This window comes from Aptenodytes forsteri, unplaced genomic scaffold (assembly GCF_000699145.1).
Source record: "Aptenodytes forsteri isolate BGI_AS27 unplaced genomic scaffold, ASM69914v1 Scaffold193, whole genome shotgun sequence".
Lineage (NCBI taxonomy): Eukaryota > Metazoa > Chordata > Aves > Sphenisciformes > Spheniscidae > Aptenodytes > Aptenodytes forsteri.
In genome coordinates, this window is record NW_008795405.1 from 10,334,350 (window position 1) to 10,353,021 (window position 18,672).

Genomic DNA, 18,672 nt, shown 5'->3' on the forward strand with positions numbered 1-18,672 from the left:
GAGCAAAAAACCAAAGTTAATCCAAAAAGCCCAATCTCTCAGTGCTCCATTCTTGAGTGAGTTATTTACTGGTCTGCAAAATGGAAAGTTCCATAGATTAACTGCTCCCACGGACCATGCTATGAGAACTGTTGCTTTACAGTATTTGAAAGCTTAAAATATCAACTTTACATACTGTACATAAAAGGCACTAGCTGCAGCAGCTGAGAAAGCTTTTCAAATTAAATTTAAAGGACATATGGGAACACAGTCATCAAAATATGATGTCATGGTCTTCTATACTGTTGAATACTGCAGAATTCCAGACTCCCACATGTATTTAACCTCCAGCACTGTCAACTTGCAAGATAAAGTCCATTCTGTAAGAAGCCAGTGATCCCAGGAACCAGTGGAACAGTAATTGGATTTCTGTATCAGCCCAACACTTAGTATTGTATAGTTTTCATCAATGCCTACATATTTATTTAATGCAGAAAAAGCCTTATGCCAAAGCAGTTGCACAAAACAAACAAACAACACAAGATACAGTAGCATCAGTAAATGAAGCTCAATATACTGATGAACCAAACATCAGCATTAATATGCAACTGCCCTGTTTTTTCCACTCATAGAGAATGCATGATTAATTCTTACACTATTAAAAATGTTCTGATGAGTTGGCCTCAAAGGTGTGCTAGGGACACTCTTTGACCCAGCTCCTCCACCAAGCCAGCCAGTCACCCATCTTGTAACTCCTCTTTGGTCTTCAGATAATAACTAGAAAGTAATAAAAAAAAAGTTAGGAAACCAAAAATAAAGCAGCAGATAAAAGAAAGTGCAATATTGTGCTCATTATATTTATTCACCATAACTACGTGGGAATCCTACAGATAAATAAAAACTTTAATTACTGTCAAAACCTTATTCTCTGCCTCCCAAAGACTAGCAGTCTAAAAACCTGACTCTACTTAAAAATATAAGCCCCACATTCTTCATAATACCTAGTGGTACTGTCCTGGTTTTGGCAGGGATAGAGTTAATTTCCTTCCTAGTAGCTGGTACAGTGCTGTGTAGTGCTTACACTAGTCAAGGACTTTTCAGCTTCCCATGCTCTACCGACTGAGAAGGCTGGAGGTGCACAAGAAGCTGGGAGGGGGCACAGCCAGGACAGCTGACCCAAACCGGCCAAAGGGACATTCCATACCATGTGACATCATGCTCAGTATATAAAGCTGGGGGAAGAAGAAGGAAGGGGGGATGTTTGCAGTGATGGCGTTTGTCTTCCCAAGTAACCATTACACATGATGCAGCCCTGCTTTCCTGGAGATGGCTGAACACCTGCCTGCCGATGGGAAGTAGTGAATGAATTCCTTGTTTTGCTTTGCTTGCGTGCGCAGCTTTTGCTTTACCTATTAAACTGTCTTTATCTCAACCCACGAGTTTTCTCACTTTTATACTTCTGATTCTCTCCCCCACCCCACTGTGGGGGGAGTGAGTGAGCGGCTGTCTGGTGCTTAGCTGCCGGCTGACGTTAAACCACGACAGTCCTACATAAAACTGGCTTACTTTTCTGTAACTGACATATTACAACTATTACACACAACAGCAGAAAGTTAAATCCCTTCCTTTCTGCATTAGCATTCCTCAGCAAAATGAGATCCATTCTATTAAAATAATGTTATCAAAAGATTCCATTAAGATCAGCATGTCCCACATAAAAAATTAAGTCAGATGAGAGAACAAAAAACCCATACTTTCCCCACAAGAAGTGCAGGGACAGTCACATTTAGTTTAGCAGCAAGGCATTCTATTTTCAAGTAAGGATACCACAAATAAAAAAGGAAGTCTAGTTTTCTGCAAAGTATTACCTGATCGAGTTCTTCCTTTTTTATTCCCAAGATACTTCCCATTAACCTTAACACTTCAGGACGTTTATTTTTTGGAGTATGAAAATGTCCAACAAAGAGATTTCTCATCAGGAGCCTGCAGAACAAAGGAAGCTTTTTATACAATCTGCTCTTATATAAGAGTTGATACTGAAATATTGATGCATTTATTCCTCATACTCTTGCCTAATTTACAATAATCCAAATAAACAAATCTAATACAAGGAGCTAAAAGGGTACCTCACCAATTTCCTTCCCCTACAAGTTATAACATTTCTTATACAGTAAGTGTCAATTTGGACGGTATTAGAAATATTGTATGCAGTAAGGTGAAACTGAATTGTACATGAGCAAGTTTTGATGTAAGTACTACAATCAGGGAAAATGTTTATTCTAAGATCTTGACTCAGGAAAGCATTTAAAAAATACTTATATGCAGTCCCAAATCAAGACGTAAGGAAGGGGACAGGGGAACCCATTTGCCTATCCCCATTTCAGTTCTAAAAGAGAAAGTTCTCTAAGGAGAAGAAGGGAAAAAAACAAAACAAAACAAAAAAAACACACCACCAAGGAAGAGAGATTTATACAACATCCAGGTGATGCTAGCTACATGAAAGGGCTTGCTGTTCACACCTTAGACATTATAACAGACGTTCATTAAGAACTTTTATCTCCATTTGCAGAGCTCATGCTATTGAAGTGCACTTCTACTTCAGAAACACATCAGTAATCCAAATTTACATACACATTGGTTTTACTAATCAAAATTACTCTTTACAACCACCAAGCAATTTAAAAATGTCAAAATAATCAAAGTATAATTACAAGATCACATACAGAAGCCCAGTTCTGCACTACTCTTGCAACTGTATTAGTGACATACCTGTATATTGTGAGGAATAAAAACCAAAAATGTATGGTTTCATTGAAGACTTTCATTAAAGACTTACTTGTCCACTTTTCCTTCTGTGCTGTTCATAAGATTCATTAGTTTATTTTGTACATCTTCTAACATTTCTCTTCTGATCTCACCTATAAAACATTATGTCACAGCAAATAAACAAAAATTGAAACTTTGAAACTTTGTTGCAAAACTTATTAATAATACACGTTTTAAAATAAAAATATGTAATATTGTTATGATGCTTTTTTAAAAAAAACAAAATCAGCTTGATCTTTTATTAAAAAAGTGTCAACTTTATAAGTGATTATTATTTGAAATCATAAGCTAAAGTTTCTGGAATGATACTCAATGCTAAAGTACAGGAACACACAGAAAATAAATCAATTGCAGAAGGTCTGATGAACTGCTCTGTTCCACCCAGATAATACAGAACTGGAAAGGATCTCTCGATCAAGGTCTATAGTCCTATGGTGGCAATCTTTTTTCATAATCTGACCAAACTGCATGTTGGCATCAGGTCTTTTGATCTCAGTACTTAACCTCAAATATTTCCTAAAACCAGCTATTCTGCATACTCTACTATAAGGTTGCTAAAGCCTTGAAGTACTAAGGAGTTCTCCAGTCTCCCAGGAGAATTACTGGCTAGCAGAGCAACATCAGTAACTTGTTGTGGGTCTCTTCTGGTAGGACCTCTCCCGCTCTGTTAACCGATGCAAGCTCTTGAAACAGCACGCTGGGACACACACTAATGCATCCTAGAACCAGTGCTGTGCTTCACGATTCAGGATATTGGCAAGAAAGGCTCTGCAGAGACTTATGCAAGATTCCCCATACTTTTGGGAATACAAACATTCAGTTAAAAATGGCAGAGATGAAATGCCACAGCTACCGTGAACCAAAGACAAAACTGAGAGGAAATTGGCAAACGCTTTCAGTCAGGCATCATGGCCTGCAAATTAAGTGAATAGGCCGGTATTATAAGTTAATTAATATGAGGTTGTCTAGGAGTGTGCTAGGAGTCACTACACTGATCTTCTGCCTTTTTTTGCACACTGACTCCAAGTTCTGATACCATTCGTAGTGGCTGCAGTGAAATCGATTCATCAAGGATAATGACAACACCACCAATAATGACATTCTTGGCCTACACAAAGCACCCTATTTTTCCTCTCCACAAACCCAAAACAGGAACTACTAGAAGAGTAAGAAAGGAGTTTAGATTCTGCATTCACTAGTGCTATAACTTTTCAGCTTTCTGAAATTCTTGACCTTAATCAATGATTTGTCTACTATCTACACACTTGAGCCTCATGACATCAGTGTTTAATGAGGGAGATACAAATGTAGTAGCCCATTTCATTAAAAGGAGCCATGGCATGATATTGTTATATTCACTCTTGCCCAATAATTTCACAGCATCAACTTCTCTACAGTTCTAAAATTCCACTAACACAAATTACTTGTTAGCTCAAATACAGAATACACCCAATTACCCCAATCATTCTGTGTCAGTAACTCAGGCTTCCTCTGACCTCCCACAAAACTCAAAAATAAAGCTCATAATAAAGAAAAAAAATCTCCTAGAAGTTTTACTTGCCATAAATATTTTACAACATTCTGATTGTAAGGAAACAAGGCACAAAGTTTTCTCCTTACGAAAACTCAGACGTACTAGAAACTGGATAAAAGTATCTGATGTTCAGGTCTACACAAGTTTGTACAAAAACCAGAGTAAAAAGTGCTAGAAAAACTTATCTCACTTAAATCCCCAAACACAGGATTTAAGAACACTGCTAGTAAAATGTTCTCAAACAAGAAAACAAATAATTACAAGGTACAAGGAATTCTTAGAAGATAAACTACAAATGGCTTCACCTCAAAACAGCAAAAATACAATTTTTCACCAAACTGGGGTTCTGCAAGATACTACCTTTGAAGTTACTTTTTTCCTAATAAAAGTACAAGTCAGTCTTAATCACACACAAGAGCTTGACAAATATATTATAACATGGACTGTCCATGTGAACACCAACTCTACCCTACAGTTATATAAGCAGAAACGAAAAGCTTTTTCTCCTTTCCCTCTATAAAGTTTGAATGCTTATCTTCAAATCCTACGGCAAAACTGCTGATCAGCTTAATTTCCCTATCATTCTAACACTTCTTGGGCTCATGCTAATTAAAAGTGCTTCACTGAAAAAACAAAACCCACAAGAGACACTTTTCTTGTATCTATCTTGTAGTTAACTTCTAAAAAGCCTCAACATCTTTGTAAGAAAAGTGACTTTTATAAATTTGTATACCCTTAAAGTCATCTGGTATGCATGAAAAACATTTCAGTCTAGTTTCCATATGACTTTCAATCTTTAATAAAAGTATGCCATAACTACGTTGACACAACATGGTTCTCAATTAACACCACTAACTCCATGAGAACCCACACAGAGTTTTCGTATATATATATATCAAAGAGCTAGGCTGTGAAATGGATACAACCTAATATGTCCTGTTCAAATACTCCACATATTTATATAAACATTTTGCTTCACAAATACAAATTTTAGAGAGTACAGAGTAGAACAAACTAACCAGTTTCATGCTGGAAAAGTTCTTACTCAAGGAACGTAAGGATTAAGCTCCTTATTCAAAACAAGCTAAAAACCAAACAGAATTATATACATTATACAACAATATATCTTGTAACAACTACATCCACATGCACTGAAATCCATTCCAATAATGTGACTGCTCTTCAGCACCCCTCTCTCTCAAAACACCAGGGTGAGGCACAGGAGAATTAATCCATGGTTTCAAGGCAAGGAACGTAAGGATTAAGCTCCTTATTCAAAACAAGCTAAAAACCAAACAGAATTATATACATTATACAACAATATATCTTGTAACAACTACATCCACATGCACTGAAATCCATTCCAATAATGTGACTGCTCTTCAGCACCCCTCTCTCTCAAAACACCAGGGTGAGGCACAGGAGAATTAATCCATGGTTTCAAGGTTACTTAAAATCATGCTACTTTGTAAATGTGGTTAAATAGGATCCCAATACTTGAAGGAAAGCAATATAATTATGGAATGATAACAGTTGTAGGAGCATACATGGAAGCTGAGTTGTTATTTGGGTCTCCACAGAGTAAAAGGGAATTTAAAAAGTTAAACTACTAATGCCACAGAAAGATAAATAAACAGCATCTGAAAACAAGTTTCAAGTAAATCTCATGCGCTCTTGCTATTGCTCTACAAAGCAAGACAATCCTGAGTTTCCTTTTCAATTTTTATTCACATGATGAATTTTAAAACAAATGTATTAATAATTTAAATGAAATGTTACTGTTGTTTTCTATTTTTTCCTGGCAAAAAGATTTTATATCAAAGAGGACCAACTTTTAAGGACAGCTACACAGCTATATTCCATCCACTGTGACTATGCAACTCTATCATTAAACAAATTTTTTAAATGGAATATTTCCTTCTAAAATAGAATCTTACAGTTGAAAAGGACTTAAACATGTACTTCATGTGTATGAAAAGACTGAATAACAAAAGAGACCTGAGCCAAAATTCAGCATGGACTGCTGTAAACCAGACATTTACAACAGTCTCCAATGATTTGTTAACCATTTATGGCAATCCAGAAAACTGCATCTGGTACATCTTATACTTTTCCATTAAAATCACTTGTCCTGCCAAAAAAATCCATAAAGAAATCCTTCAAAAGATTCGGCCAACAAAACTGTGTCTGGGAATGTATTTGGCCAATTTTCAATAAGACATTATATGTTTTCTTGTGTAAATAGAGAAAACTGAGTGGTCTCTCTTTTCTCAATAAAAATTATGATTTATTCTACAACAACACTAAAGTGCCGTTTCCTTTATGCAACAATCCCTTTTTAATTTTTGTTTAACAAGTAAATCGCTTGCCAATATAACATAGTTTGATAAAATACTGAGATTCAGTTTTCTCTCAAAGTTCAAACTCCTCCTGCTTTCATATGCAAAGGTTTGCAATCAAAATTAACCAGTAATGAAGAGCTCCCCATTTGAGAGTGCCATATTTGCCTATGCCAAAGTTAATTTCAATCCAGGGTGTTTGAAAACTTTTGCTGTGAATGTCTGTAGTGAGACAGAGATATACAGATCAGTCAATTCAAAAACAAATCAGTATTTAGTTGCACATTCATGTAGCAGCTTGAAATCTAATTTAGCTTGTAAAATTCCTATGTGAACTCAGGAAGCACTCCTATGACGTCCACTTGGATGCCAAATTGCACTTAGACACAACTAAATTTAAGTAAGTACACATTCAATTATGTAGTAGAAAAGTCATAACTTTTTTTTGTAGAGTTCTTGCTGAAATTGTGAAGACTTTCAAATGACTTTTCACACCAACTATATGATCATAAGCAAGTATGCTTTAAGAAAATATTATTTATTTCAAGAGTAAGACAAATTATAATTTAAAAATGAATAGCAATAATTAGTTGTATATGTTCAGAGCAAGAGTTACTGCTGCATCCAGCAGAGATGATGTTCTAGGTCTTCCCCTAGCAAGCCTTAGAGGCATTCACCCCAAAATTTCCCACAGACATGGGGGAAAAAGCCAGAAAGTAAGAGCTGTTAAGTAACCACAGAGCGAGCAAACCTCTGCTCTGCAAGCTCCCTTTTTAGAGCTGCTAAATCACAAATTTTAGGCTCTAAATCACAAATTTTCCTCTGATTTTAGATTTATCCCATGTGCTCAGTGAAAGCCTGACCATAACAGAGGATGCTGCAGTAACAGCAAAATATGGTGACCCACAGAAATAAAGAGGGAAAGAGAAAGTAGAACTCAGTTGGGAAAATGGAGGAAGAAAAGACAGATGAAGACAAAAAAGAAAAAAGCCTAATACTCCCTCAGCAGTCGGTATTGTTAACAAGTTCACACATATCCAAACTGTCATGCAACTAGACACAAAAAGTAACTTTCCCTCTTGGTTCGATGAAACATTGCAAACAAAATTACAAGTCAGGGCTGAGATGTAAGTACAGAAATCCAGCAAAATTATTATTAGTCCTAAGTCCTGCTTTAGCAAATGCTACGACTCCTTTCTCATGAAAACTAAAATTAATGCAGTAATGGGGGAAAAAAAGTGACCTTATGTTACTCATATAGCTATTTTGTCACCTCCAAGTGAGTCTCTGAGCTTATAAATCTTACTGATGTTTGATATTCAAACACATTGTCTAGAAATTACCCTTCATTTTTTTCATTTGATTATACTAAATAGCATAAGGCCATAAAACTGAAATCCATTGAAACAATAACAGTTTTTAGTAAAAGGTTATTCTGCTTTTTAGGCTTTCCTACAGTTTTAATGCTAAACATGTTTATCAAAGAGAAGGCTATGCAACTCTTACAGAATTCGTGTTTCAGTGATGTCAGAAAAAGGAAAAAAAACCCAAACCACACCCCAAAACATTCACAGAATCATAAAACCAAAGAAACATTTATGTTGGAAGGGACCTCTAGATCAGCTAGTCCAACCCCTCTGCTCAAGCAGGGTCATCTACAGCAGGCTGTCCTGGACCATGGCCAGTTGGGTTTTGAGTATCTACATGGATGGACACTCCACGTCTCTGGGCAACCTGTTCCAACGTTTGACCACCCTCAGCGTAAATATTCTTCCTTTTCAATACTGTTTCTTCTGGCAAATTCCTCTACCATCTGGCCAAGTTTTGTATTCAAATCCAAAGTAATGACATTCATCAAATGTCAGAGTACTTAATCTGAGAACAATATGAAAGGCATCTTTCTAAATATGAGCAATCAGGAAGCTTATTTGAAATGAGATCTAAAAATACAATCTAAAGATGTGTCCAAGACCTTCCACATAATCTCTTCAGACAGTCTCACATCTGTGCAAGAGCTGCTCCCTCTACATCTCTTACCAACAGCACACCCTTTCTCTCTACCTCACTGTAATCCTGTGTTCATGTCAAATATGGTAGTTCGTTACTTTGGAAAAATCTGACAACAGTTGGTATTTCACAAACTTTTTTAAAAAGACACTTACAGAGCTAAACCAAGGACTTTTTGGTATTTACAGGGGGGAAAAAAAAAAAACACAACAAAAAACCAGCTACTACAGGGCTTTCTTTTGAGAAAGATCCCTAACAGAAGGTAAACATACTTTTTCAAATTTGCTTTATAAACAACGAAGTCCTCAAAAGGTGGCACAGAATTACGCTTTTCCTCATAGGAGACGAATTTTGGTAAGTTTTTGGGAACGCTACATTGTCTCCTCAGCTGCTTGGAACATTTTAAGGGGAGATAAAAAAATGTAGTTACCTTCTTTCTTAAGCTCTTCAATCTGTTCCTCTTTGATGTCAAGCTGCTCAGTAAGCCTTGATGCTGCATCCAGTGCAGCATTTGCCTCTCCTAAACTTTCCTGAATAGAGGGCAAGAAAGGGACAAAAAGAAGCAAGGGAGTTTACTATCACAATTATGCTAATACAACACAGATCAAACATAACAGATGCAGAGACTTCAATCACTTCTTCTTTAGAATAACTGGATTGTAAACATCCTCAGAAAATGGATGGTCAGTAGAGGAATGTTAATTTGCTGACCTTCTTTTAGTTCCCCCCTCTCTTCCAAGGAAGAGAGAATAATTACATAACTTGATGTATTCTTAGACAGTAACAATTAACACAGCAGTTAAAAACAAAAAATTCAGTCAAGAATTAGCAGTTTCACAGGGTTCAATTTTGTTATTCAGCCCACCTGCAGCGATACAACTTTTTCTTCTAAGTTTTCCGCTTTTTTCCTCCATTCTGCAGTCTGTTTTTGGTGTTTCTCCAGCTCTGCTGAATACATAGCTTTTTCTTCTAAAGCATTAAAAATACAAAACAAAACAAAACAAAATCTTGATTCACAACATGTAACTCTTTTGGGGATATGCAACTGCAAAAACTCAGCATTATCATATCTGGTCTTCATGAGGTAGAGGTGGAATTCAAATTTCATAAACGGGATATTGACCACCAGTTTTCACAGGGCCAGAATTGTTTTTACAAAGGCTTTTAAAAGACAACAGATTCTGAAATTCAAGCTATCAAAAAGTAAAGCGCATAGTTAACTATCGCAGTTGAAAAACGCTTGTTGCAATCTTTGCTATTTCTTGACAAAACTTACCCTGTTGGAATTGCTCTAGTACCATCTGCAGGTTGGCCAGTGACAATGCATACTGCTTCACTTGGTCCTGTGACATGGTGAGCTGTAGCACAGTTTCATCCCTCTGCTTGGAAACCAGGTTTAATTGCTCTTGCAAAGATTCAACTTGCAGACTAGCTTGATGACTTAGTGAAAATAAAATACATTATTTATGAAGACAATAACAGAAGTCATCACAGAGAAAAACAAATCCCAGCAAAAATAGCCTACCTTTAATTTTTCAGCTCAATTTATAAAATGAAGGCTTTTTTTTTTTTCCTGATTCCTCTTTAAAAAAAACCAACAAAAAACCAACGTAACAACAGATTTTAAATAAGCCTGGTAATAAAATTTTGGCAATCAAAAGAAAAAAACCAAACCTACTTTTGTTTGAAGTGCATTAGAAAAAGAAAAAAAAAAACAAACAACTTATCTTTGTTGTTCATTATTGTAACAGTATCTTTACCAAAAAAAGAATCCATACCTTGCTAATTGTCTGCTTCAATTACTACATGAATCAATAGGTCTTTCTACCAATTTTTACTTTTAAAGCCAGTCTCCAAGAACGCAGTATATCTTGCTCCATACTGACCACTGGACGCCCCGTTTAACTTCCCATTATGCAAAAATATCATGAACCTGATTTACTCCAATTCCAGGCTCTTTAAAAAGTGCGTATTTAAAAAGTGCGTATCAGCTGGGAAATAGGCAGTATTTCTTGAAAGGTATTTGACAAGTTTGATGAAGAATTAAGAAACATTCTGACAAACAGTTTTTACACAACCTTCTCCCAACTCTTCCACTTTCTCCACAATTTTTCACAATAAATTCCGCTCAACCTAGAAATCTCTTTGCTGAGAACATTAAGAGCAGAATCCATCTTTGGCACTAAAAGAAAAGAGAAAGACTGCAGCTACATACATTTTTTTTATTAAAATACTTGTTCATTTGGGCAATTGTAGTAATATGAAAAAAGAATTCTTTTGCGCAAAGTAACCAACATTCCTCTAAATAAAACAATATTTAAACAGTCACGATAGGCATTGAGTAATTTTAATACTTGGATTTTCATTATTTTGGCTGAAAAATGTGATTATGGCAAATAAATAAAAAACCACAGTTGGCTCTAGCTTCCCAGATTCTGCTACCCGTGAGAACTTCAATGCATCTTGCTTTACATATATATATATACACACACACGCTAAAAAGAAAAAAGCTCACCGTGGAAAGTATACACTGCTGTATCGGGTATAAAGTAAGCATGTGTACTTGTCTCGAAAGCAATTCACAAAGCATGACAGTCACATCTGTGCATTGAAGTGTATAAAATAAGACTCATTCAAACTGAATGAAGCCTTGACTTAAAATTAAGTCCATCTTTTTTGATTTGACAGACAACTAAATTGATGGGTTGGGGGATTTTTGTTGTTTCTAGTTCTAAGCACTGTCAAAGTTGTGAGATTTCAATAGTTGCTACTAAAAGGACAAATACTTTCTTGAGTTCTCAACAGTAGCCAAGTATATTTCAAATCACCTTCCTGATTTAGAGTAACAGAAGTTTGTATCTTTTTGTTCTTTCAAGTGCTTAGCATATTATAGAATGGTAATTCAGTAAAATAAAGCCATTGGTACCAGTCTAGATAACTGATATTTACGGTTGCCACTGCTGTATAAGTTAAAAGACTACCTGGCATTCTCCACTGCAGTAGATGAGGACACGAGTTTATCTTCCAAAATCAAAACTTTCTTTCTTAGCTTGACCTCTCTATCTTCAGCAGCTAAAGCTTCTCGCGTATAGGAGTCTTCCATTTCTAAAAGGTGATTACGTAGCCTCTCCAGTTCCTGATTTAGGCGCTGCTCTTTCTCACGCAAATGCTGTATCTGTGTAGAACATACCTTAAGTTGCTCATACTATCACCTTTCATAAAAATAATTTAAGCAAACACAAATCGTGTCTATTGAAGAACATTGCATGTGTATCCGTTTTAAATACTTTTTACAAGTGATTGCTACCAAAAATAATCCAGAAAATATTACAGACGCAATTTCTTATTCTTTTTTCTTTTATTTCTTGCAACTGTAAATTACTTGGTTTACCTCACTCTGCAGGGCACTGCTCTCCATTTGCTTCTGTTTGAGTGCTACCATGACTTGGTCTCTCTCTTGCTGAAAAGTAACAGCCTTTTCCTGCATTGATTTAACTTCATTTAACAGTTGATTCAATTCTCCTGTCTTGCCCTGTTGAAGACACAAACAAGCATTTCAAATGTGGCAAATAGTTTTATCAAGGGAGACACAGCCTTTGCCCAGAAGAGCGTAAAGACCATACTGATCTTACAAGGAAAAGGGCAGGACACCCATGGCCCTACAGCATAGAAAAACATTCAGAGAAAATATTATTTTGAAGTTCTTTCACTCACATGTTACAAGACAAAGTAAAACTTATTGCTAAAAGACACTATACAGATGCATTGTCTTAACTGACTGCTGTGAACAAACAGATACCTACCTATCTTTAGATGATAGACGTGTATTATGTACATAGTGCCTCAGACACTTGTATACTTGAAAATTTCACTTTTCCCCCAGTGTTTGGAATCTGTGATACCCATTTATTAGGCCATGCATATGTAAAGCATCAGCCTAGGTAGGTCAACTTGTCTGAACTTAAGAAGACTAAACACATGAAGAAATCTTTAAAAACAAACCATAAGGTGACCTCACTCCCAAAGATTAGCCTTCAATGAATCACAGCAATGTCCATCACATTTTCAGGTGTCAAATTTCAATGAATAATGTTCCCACTTACATGCAGTTTACTACAACTTTACATTAGCATATAAAGGAGAAGTGTGAGCATGTCAGTTACACAGAATTCACATGTACACATGAATGCATTTTCAGTTATTTGAAACTTCTCAGCATGCTCTTTACCTTTTGTCTCACATGTTGTTTTGAAAGCAGTTACTTCTATTGAATATGTTGGATAAAAGTAAACCAATCTTTGGTTTTATCACTAATACTTATGAGCTTCAACTATTTGTTTTTATCAAACTGAATATAGTAAAATTCTTTTTGCAGTAGAACCATAAACCTGCAGGCAAACCTTCTCTTTTTATGTCATGTTATTGTCTGACACACACAAAATACAAAACTGTTTGAATACTACTTTTCCTAGTTCTCCATGGCGAACACAAAGCATGTAACAGGGACTTCTCTGATTTGTGCAAGAAAAATGTCCAGACAAATGTTCCATGCTTGTGAAACTGAAAGCCTAAGCCACCAGTGAGTGAAAGTCTGCAGGCCAAAGACATGCAACAGAGAACCTAGCCAGACAATGCAGGGTTCCACGAGTTAGAATAAAAATAAAAATAAAAAACAAAACACAAAACAGTAAGAGTGTGAATTTGTAAAGTATTAGTATATTTTATATGGGCAAGACTGATGAACGTGAAAAGTCCCAATAGTAATTCAAAGCTATTTTTCACAACGTAACTGTACTTTCAGACAATAAAACTTCTCATTGTAATTCTATAGTATTTCTTTAGAACAGCATAGGGAAACCTCTACTATGACCAAACAGAGCTAAACATCTGTCCTAAGTCAAACTTCTCAAAAAAAAAAAAAAATCCTAGTTTTTCACATATACTATGTCAAAGTTGAGACTTCCAAGTAATAAATTTAGAGAGACACACATTGTTAAATGCAATTCATATTTTGCTTTTCCAAATACATTACCTTGCAGATTTAGTTGGTAGTTTGAAAATGCTTCAAAGAGATGTGAGGGTGGTGAGGCACTGAAACAGGTTGCCCAGAGAAGTTGTGGATGCCCCATCCTTGGAAGTGTTCAAGGCCAAGTTGGATGAGGCTTTGAACAACCTGATCTAGTGGAAGGTATGCCTGCCCATGGCAGAAGGTTGAAACTAGATGATTTTTAAAGTCCCTTCCAACCCAAACCATTCTATGATTCTATGAAATTTTTTATTATACTTATAGCAGGGGAAAAAAAAATTAACGCCAAGTTACTTAGCAATGATTTGCATAAATACCACTCTGATAATGGGCAATGCTTATAACTTTGGAAAATGAAAAGGGATGCTAAAGGCAACAGGAAGAATAAGAACAGTATGCATGGAGGGGACAACTGTAAGAGAAGATTGAAGAATGGTGACCAGAACCACCAAGATGAAGAGAATGGGAGCCTGGACAGTACAGAGGAAAGAAAAAATTATCTGTTTGGAATTAATTACCAGAAAAGACTGCCCACTAGGACATATTCACCTTCAGAGCTTACAAAGTAAACCAAAGATATCTACATCCTTTGTCAAGTGTTTGTCAAAACTACAGTAAGACTTTTGCACTGTACTTAATGCCTATTTCTCAAAGAGAAATGGCAATTCACACATTACTTCCTTAACTCCAGCAGCAGCAGTTCATACAACGTGCTGTTGACCTGTGTGTCAGTGATGCCACATAATTCTTTGCTCTTTTAAAAAAGATTCTTCCTCAAATTACATATGCAATAATTAATAAGCCACTGCAACTTTTCTCTGAACATACGCTTTGAAAAATGTATCAATTTTTCCATGTGTCAAATTGTAGAGAAGAAACCATTAATTTAGCTTGTCCAATCTTTTATCTTTTTTTTTTATTGCAGTGGAGCTTCTCCAGCCATAAAAGCAAGACCCATAAACCCATTCATCTCACAGGGATGTTGTGAAGCAGTCACATTGGAATGACAAACACTAGAGGAAAGCACATTGGAAAATCAGTCCTGCTGGCCAACTCTGCAGAAGTTTGAGCACTATACAGTAGAAATAATATAGGGCACAATGAAGAATAGGGCCAAAGCAAAGTATTAAGCAGCTGTTCAGTAAAGAGCAATTTCCAAATAAATGAAAAGTGTAGTTTATGGCTGCACAATTAACAGACAACATTGTAAACCACTCACCTGCTGACTTTTAATTTCTTAACTTTGAGGGGGAGGATTTTTGGTGTAGCGTAATGCAGTAAGGAGTCACAAATGGATTTCAGGCAAACATTTGATGACTACATATACACAAAAATGCATTACCATGTAACTAATTCTAAAAGATATTCATAAATATGAATGCACATACCTGTTCTTTTTCTTTCAACAGCTTCTCAAAAGCAAGAGCTTTTTCCTTCATTGAGTGTGACTCAAACTCTTTCTCTTTCAGCATCATCGAAAATTGCATATTAGTCTCCTGAAGTGCTCGGAATTCTGTTTCTTTTTCCCTACACCTTGCAACTATTTTTTCATTTTCTTCTTTCAGTTTTCGAATATCCATTTCTAAAATTAAATTTCTTTCTTTAAGATTAGTTACAGCTTGCTTCAAAAGCTCATTTTCATTTTCTTTGTTACTAAGATTTTCACTCACAGAAAGTAACTGATCGCTTTTCGATTTAATTAGTATGTCTTTTTCCCTAAGGGATTTCTGTAAGACATCATGTTTTTCTTTGATCTGCCTCATCTCTGACTCAGTCCCTTCTTGACTCTTTCTTTCAACCTCTGATGCTGTAGCCACAGAATCAGATAATCGTTGATTGTTTTCCTGAAGAGTCTTAATAGTTGAATCTTTTTCTTGCAACTTTTTTTTCAGTTGTTCCAATTCCTTTTGAAGGAGTTTAGACTCATCACTGAGTACTTCAGGAGCACTGTATTGAATGCCTGAAAGCTGTGAAACGGTGGAAGCTGTTGCCACAGATGGTGTTACCAAATCAAGTTTACTCAGGAGAAGGTCCTTGGTGCTATGAAGCTGTCCTATGCTGTGTTGAACTTGTGCTAATTCCTGGCTAAAACTTTTCAGCTTCTTCTCATTCTGTTCGTAACTCTGAATCAAGCCATTATAATCTACCTGCAACTTCGAATTACTATCGCTTTCAACTGAAATTTGTGCTTGAAGCTTGTGTAACTCTTCTTGGAGGTGAGCTGATTCATGCTGCATGTTCTGAACCGTGGTTATTACTTGTTGCTTCCACTCTTCCATCTTCTTTACTTGCTGTTTTAGTTTATCACGTTCTTGTAGAAGTTCCTCAAACTGGTTACTGTTAACACCTCCTGATCCGTTATCAGTACCTGTACCAGATGTCTGCAAGACAGTCAATAAGGTTTGGCATTTTTGACTTAGAGCATCTATTTCAATATCTTTTTCTCGAATGATCCGGGATAAATTCTGAATAGTTTCTCTAGACATATCTTGACTGCTGTTTTCAGATCTATTAGATAACTTTTGATTCTCCTCTTGCAACCTTACCAAAGCTGCTTCTTTAGCAGCAACCATATCCATGATATTACGATACTCTGTTTTTAACTGACTGTTTTCTCTTGTCTTTTCACTTAGAACTGCTAGTACCTGTTCTCTTTCCATAACATAAGCTTGCAGCTGCTGCTGAAGACAAAGAACATCCTGCCTATAGGAAGCTGAGGAAATTCTAGCATTGAGAGCTTGTATTTCTAAATCCTTCTCTTGAATGATCCGAGTAAGTTTGCCAACTTCATCCTTAGACAACTGATCAATTTGCTGACTTAGAGAAACATTCTTTTCATTTAGAAGCTTAATCTCCATCTCCCTTTCTTTGATACCTTTTACCAGTCTTTCAATTTCAGCTTTAGATAAGTCATGTTTTTCATTTCCATTTTCTCCATTAAGAGTCTGAACTTTGGTTTCCTGAAAAAGGTCAGAGGAGTCAGTCTGAATAATCTGTCTCTGTTTGTGCAACTGAGTTTTAATCTGTTCAATTGTTTTCTGCAAATTTTTAATTTCCTCATCTTTCTCTAAAGAAAGTCTTTCATGTGTGACATTCATTTGCTCACACTGAAATTTAGACTCATCTATTTCCTTTCTTTGTTCCTGCAAAGACTGCTGAAGTTGCACTGTTGTTTGATTCTGATCTTCTATTGTTTTTTTGTGAACTTCTATTTCTTCTTCAAGATTATTCTTTATCACTTTTAACTGCGTTACCTCACTTTCGAGTTCAATAATAATATCTAGAGTTTTAGGCTCAACCACAGGCGTAGATCTACTTTGCTGATCCTTAAGGCGTTCAATTTCTTCTTTCAAATGATTATTTTCTTCCTTCATGACTGCAAGACTTCTGTCTTTTTCCTCCAAGTTCTGTTTTAAGACATCCTGCTTTTTTGAAACTTTTATATATTCCTCAAGTTCCTGCTTCACTTGTAAGGCTTGGTTTTTAAGTTTTTCAATAAATACCTCTTTTTCTTTTACAAGTTCTGTCAACTGCTTTTGTCCTCCTAAGCTAGTAGTCAACATCTCTTTTGTTTCTTGATGGTCAATTTCCATCTGCTCAATGCTCCTTTTAAGTTCAGCGATCTTAAAGTCTTTCTCTTGATTGAGTTTAACTAGGCGCTCATGTTCAAGCTGCAATGCAGTGGTATCCATACTACCTGCATTTGATAATTCCTCAATAGTTTGCTTATACTTATGTGCTTGTTCCAAAAGCCTCTTTTCCGTCTGGTTTAATTCGCTCTCTAATTGTCTTTTTTCCATTTTCAGAGCCTCCACAACAGTGTCTTTTTCCAAGTGAGCTTTATTTTTCTCAGATATGGCATCACTTAACTCCTGTTTTAGTTCTTCAATGGCTGCTATCAGCTTTCCATTTTCTGTCCTGAGATCAGACACAGATTTCTCCAAATCTTCACTTAGTTGTTTATTTTCTGAAATGTCATTCTGTAGTTTTGCAATTTCTACTTCTCTCTCTTTCAGAATCAGATCTTGACAAGTGTACTTAGATTCCCAATTACTTTTTTCTGTTAACTTGCTCAAGGATACAGAAAGTTCCTCCTCTCCTTCTTTTAGCCTCTGCTGCAGTTCTCCGATTTCTTTTTTATGATGCAAATTACAGTCCTGGGCTTTCCTTAATTGTTCCTGAAGATCTTTAATATTGTCTTGAAGATGCTGCTTACTTACGTGCAAATCATTAAGTGCATATGAACACTGGCTTAGTTTTTCTTTCTGACTATCTAACTCCTTAATAGTTTCCACCTTCTCAATTTCTAATTCTGATACTTTCCTTCTTTCAAAATCTATGTCAAATTTCAGCTGTTTGATGATACTATCACTTTCTGTGTGTTGTTTTGACAGCTGCTCTTTCAGTGTAATCACATGCTGAAATGAACACAAACAAGAATTCATTAGGAGAGGAGACCCAGCTGAATTATGCATTTCATTCATTTTTATCCTCTGATCATTGAGAGGAGAAAAGTATTTCCTAGTTGTCAACTAGTATCAACCAGTCAATGCTAAATTAATTAAAACCAAATATCAAATAGGGATAGATTACATTTCACTAAAAACAAGAACACCATCTCCCCCAAAAGAACCCTAACTACCTATATCAAGGAACAAAAAGAGAACTACCTAAGAAACAAAACTGTCAGAATTTGTCAGGGCAGTTGGAAAAGGTATGCAGCTAACACCCATCACTTAAAAAAAGGGAGGCACTAAATTTAAAATAACAAATTACAGAAGTGAATGCATATCTGTATATTCTATTTTCAATTTGCCATATTATTTCTTTGTCTGTAACAAGTGGGTTTCTTGCACTTCAGAATTTCGCAGAGACAGCAGATATGGAGAAACACTGGTCCCAATATTCTTTTTAAGCCTCAGAGGATAATTTGTATTTCCCTGCTATCTATGTTCAAAGAT

At 35.9% G+C, this 18,672-nt stretch overlaps 1 protein-coding gene across 1 annotated transcript in view; it reads right to left on the reverse strand.

The window, feature by feature from the left end:
* The window catches only part of TRIP11 (thyroid hormone receptor interactor 11), a 32,504-nt gene that overhangs the window by 5,231 nt on the left and 8,601 nt on the right, over positions 1–18,672 (reverse strand). The window contains exons 9-17 of the mRNA XM_019472468.1: positions 15,100–18,129; positions 12,077–12,217; positions 11,667–11,860; positions 9,962–10,125; positions 9,551–9,654; positions 9,116–9,215; positions 2,816–2,897; positions 1,848–1,962; positions 634–756 (exon numbers count right to left, since the gene is read on the reverse strand). Coding sequence (XP_019328013.1) covers positions 634–756; positions 1,848–1,962; positions 2,816–2,897; positions 9,116–9,215; positions 9,551–9,654; positions 9,962–10,125; positions 11,667–11,860; positions 12,077–12,217; positions 15,100–18,129 — 4,053 coding nt within the window. The remainder of the gene's footprint in view (positions 1–633; positions 757–1,847; positions 1,963–2,815; positions 2,898–9,115; positions 9,216–9,550; positions 9,655–9,961; positions 10,126–11,666; positions 11,861–12,076; positions 12,218–15,099; positions 18,130–18,672) is intronic.